The 3,670-nt window shown below is 39.8% G+C and overlaps 1 protein-coding gene across 1 annotated transcript; it reads left to right on the top strand.

The window, feature by feature from the left end:
* The first annotated feature begins 320 nt into the window (after nt 1-320).
* On the top strand, nt 321-3,243 carry LOC120519446 (protein atonal homolog 7-like). The gene has a single exon (XM_039742469.1). The coding sequence runs from the start codon at nt 488-490 to the stop codon at nt 941-943; it is 456 nt and encodes a 151-aa protein (XP_039598403.1). The 5' UTR covers nt 321-487; the 3' UTR covers nt 944-3,243.
* Nucleotides 3,244-3,670: the final 427 nt, after the last annotated feature.

Below are 3,670 nucleotides of genomic sequence, written 5' to 3'. Positions count from 1 at the left end.
CAGAGACAAGTGTTATGGGAACAGGATGGCCGTGCCATTCACAGTGTGGAGGATTTTGCGCAGGATTATCCGTCTGACGACTAAGTGGGACTGCGCACCGGTCCAGATGGCAGGTTGTCAGAGTCAGGGCTTTGTGGTTGTGAGTGCAGTTCTGGCCAAACGAAGACTGTGCTCTGTTCCCAGATTGTGATGCTGCTGAGAGGAGGAGGAGGAGGCTAGGGAAGCATCCCCACCTGCTGCCACCTGTTCATCTCCAACTCCTTGTCTATAAAAGAGCGACAGTGCACTGTGGCAACAGCAGAGGAGCAGATGCTCTCAGGGCCTAATGCGTTCTTCTCGAGTGGAGAAGCCAGTGAAATTGTAACTACTGTAGAGTGCCAAAATATATATATATATATATTTTTTTTATAAAACAAGAAGATCAGAACATCTCCTTAGATCCCAAGTAGGGGGGTTTTTCTGGGTACCTGTGTGTGACAATTTGAAGATGAAGACCTGTAAATCAAATATCACTGATTCTGTGTCAGGTCCAGCTTCTTCATTTGGACTGGGATCCCCTAAGGTGGAGAACGCTGCCAAGAGGAGACTGGCTGCAAATGCCCGTGAGAGAAGGAGAATGCAAGGTCTGAATGTTGCCTTTGACCGTTTGCGCCGAGTGGTCCCTCAGTGGGGACAAGACAAGAAGCTGTCCAAGTATGAGACCTTGCAGATGGCCCTCAGCTACATCGGCGCACTGAACCGGATCTTGACAGACGCAGAGAAGTATGGAAGTTCACATAAAGACTGGCTTAACTTGCACGTGGAGCACTTCCAGCCAGAGGACTTTTACTACACAGGCCATGAAAATCCACAAGGAGATGATAACTACAATCAGGCAATCTTCTCATATGCACAAGAGACCCTACACATGTTTAATGAGATCGACAGTCATGTTGGACCCTGAGAAGTCATCGAAAGAAAGAAAGAAAGAAAAAAAGAAAGAAAGAAGACTAACTAGAGGTGATGTTGAACTGGACTTGTTTATAGCGTAGGGGACGCCTCATGTTTACAGGAATCAGCAGTTCGGGTTTAATAGGAAATATTCAGACCTGAGCCGTCAACCATGAACTTTAGCAGATTTCATTACGCATACGCCTTGCACATCATAACTTAATTGACCAATTCCTGAACAAGTTTAGCAGGTTTTATATAAAGAACTTAATAATTCATCTTCATGGTGTCAGCAGAATTGCAAAAACCTCACTAATTTCTGTTTCTAGGTATGTATATAATGCAGATTATATGTTTAGAATATCTAACATATGTGTGTAGCAGGCCCTAAATGAAAGGGTGGCAGAATTAAAAGGTGCTACAGCAATGTAGGAAATGTTTTCCCCTGTTAGCATGTTACTAGTCTTTTAATTAACAGGTTACACATAATGTGGTAACAATTGTTAGCAAAAATATCAATCCATCAATCCATCCATTTTCTCCATCTGTCTATCCAGTTCAGAGTTTTAGAGCAGCAGTGTTGCATTTAACCCTGAACAGGGAGGTGGTGGCACCTCACCTGGGGTGCTCAACGGCCCGAATACCAACATTTGTTCACAACAGAGCAAAATGATTAGCCGAACCTATCAGCATCAGTTTGTGGTAGGAAATAGAGGCACGTGGAGCTACAGAGATGGGTAGAGCATGCAGAGACCAGGACAAAAAGTATAAAACGCCATGCTAACAGTCATGCCATTCAATTTACAGATATAAACTCATACATTCTGTGTTTATAAATAATGCTTTTTTCACTTTACACCTGTTATATTTTTAAATCTTATTTCTTCTGGCAGTTGTCTCATTTGCCCTGAGTGTGCTATGGCTTGTTCCAGTGGCCAGAGTAACCTTTCCTGTCACTGAGGGCATGGCATCCGGGTTTGTTCCCTATATGTAATTGCAGCTTTAGGTTTAAATAGCTGTCCCCTTTGTCGTGTCTTTATCTGAGCTGTGCGTAAACAAACCAAAAAAACATTGGTAAACCTATCGAGAGTATCTCTTGAATTGATCTATTGGGCTGCTGGTTTTCACTTTGCCTTTCTGACCTCAATTTACAGCTTGCTCTATGGTTTGCTGTTGCGGCACTTATCAGCCTCCTGATTTGATCCCTTTTCAGTTTCATATCATTCTCTTGGTTTGTGTTTTAGAAATCTCATTGGTTTCTTGCTGGCTTGAAAAAAAAATCAACTTTGTTGATATGGAGAACAAATGACATATCAGGAATTTACAACAGAGGCTGTCAAAGGAAACTTTAATGTCATATTAACTTGGCTGACCAGACATCCCATGTTTATGCATTGCACCTATTTTAATTATTGAAATATAACAAAATGCTCTGTTTTTAACAGGCTTATTAATACACATCTACGTAACAACAGGCACAAAACTGTTAGATTTCATAGATGTCTAAATTATTTGCTGACCCATACTTGATAACTTCATTAATAAGCTGTGCCTTGTTTTGCAACTATGATAATCAGCTCAGCTTATCTTTACCATATTGTATACAAATATACAGGGAGACGAAATGACAAAGCTCAGGGCTCACAGTGAGCAATTAGTGCACATAAGACAAGGCAGCATGAACAGGCAAAACCATGTAACATACATGCAAACATACTGTTTAAAAAAGGCAATATGGCAATACAATTAACTGCCACATTACATAAAACCCCATGAAAGAAAGTTCCACTGATCAATGTGGTGACTGATCTTTTCACATGATAGATGAAGGGACTTGCGCATACACTCTAAAAACATGGCATGACTTGAATTGATGATTGTAAATTGTCACATTATGACTGCCACCCAACCTTACACTGGGACAGCATGCTTGAAAAGCACAGGTGTGGAAAATGGATGGAGAGACTTTACTCAAACAAACTGTAGCTATCTCTCCATGTCCTGCTCGAGGTGAGGTGGCGCAATGCCAGTCTCATCATGTCTCTTCTGTTTTATAATCAGTATTTGAGTTGTATGTCACGGCTGATTGACTTGATGCCATGACATCAGTGCATCCTTCAGTGACTTGATTAACTTGAACTTTATAAGTTTGCAGATTTTATAGGTTTGATTTTAAAATTGTCAGACTGTGCTTATTTTTTCTTTTTACTGTGTAAATAACACTTTATTTGAAACAGAATGTTGTCAACCAAAATGTGTTTATGACTGTCTAATGTATCTATTGGCTAAGTTTATTAAATAAATTTTAAACAATCAGGCTTGAATGGGTGTCAAGGAGTTACAATTATTGAACAGTAAGAACTGTGTAGCATATACAATTAACAGGTGTGAAAATGACCACATTTATCTTGTTTAAATGTGTCCAAAATAGAAAAGACCCAACCTACGAGTGCAGCAATTCAACTCCAGCATCACTAGATAGATAGATAGATAGATAGATAGATAGATAGATAGATAGATAGATAGATAGATAGATAGATAGATAGATAGATAGATAGATAGATAGATAGATAGATAGATAGTGAATTTCTTTGCTCTGATAGGTTTTCCTTTCTAGTGCAAAAGTGAAAGTGTTTGTATCCTGAAGCGAATGAGTGCCTTATGATCCTGCTTGTCAACAATAAATCAGCAATTCCTTTTGGTTTTAAGTACCTCAAAAATGCTGCTGTCTAATTTTGTG

This window comes from Polypterus senegalus, chromosome 1 (genome assembly GCF_016835505.1).
Source record: "Polypterus senegalus isolate Bchr_013 chromosome 1, ASM1683550v1, whole genome shotgun sequence".
NCBI classification, from domain to species: domain Eukaryota; kingdom Metazoa; phylum Chordata; class Cladistia; order Polypteriformes; family Polypteridae; genus Polypterus; species Polypterus senegalus.
Note: the sequence above shows the minus strand (reverse complement) of the source record. Positions and strands in the feature narration are given on the sequence as shown.

Excerpts from the sequence above, each read along its gene's own strand:
- LOC120519446 (XM_039742469.1), top strand. The coding sequence starts at position 488 with ATGAAGACCTGTAAATCAAATATCACTGATTCTGTGTCAGGTCCAGCT.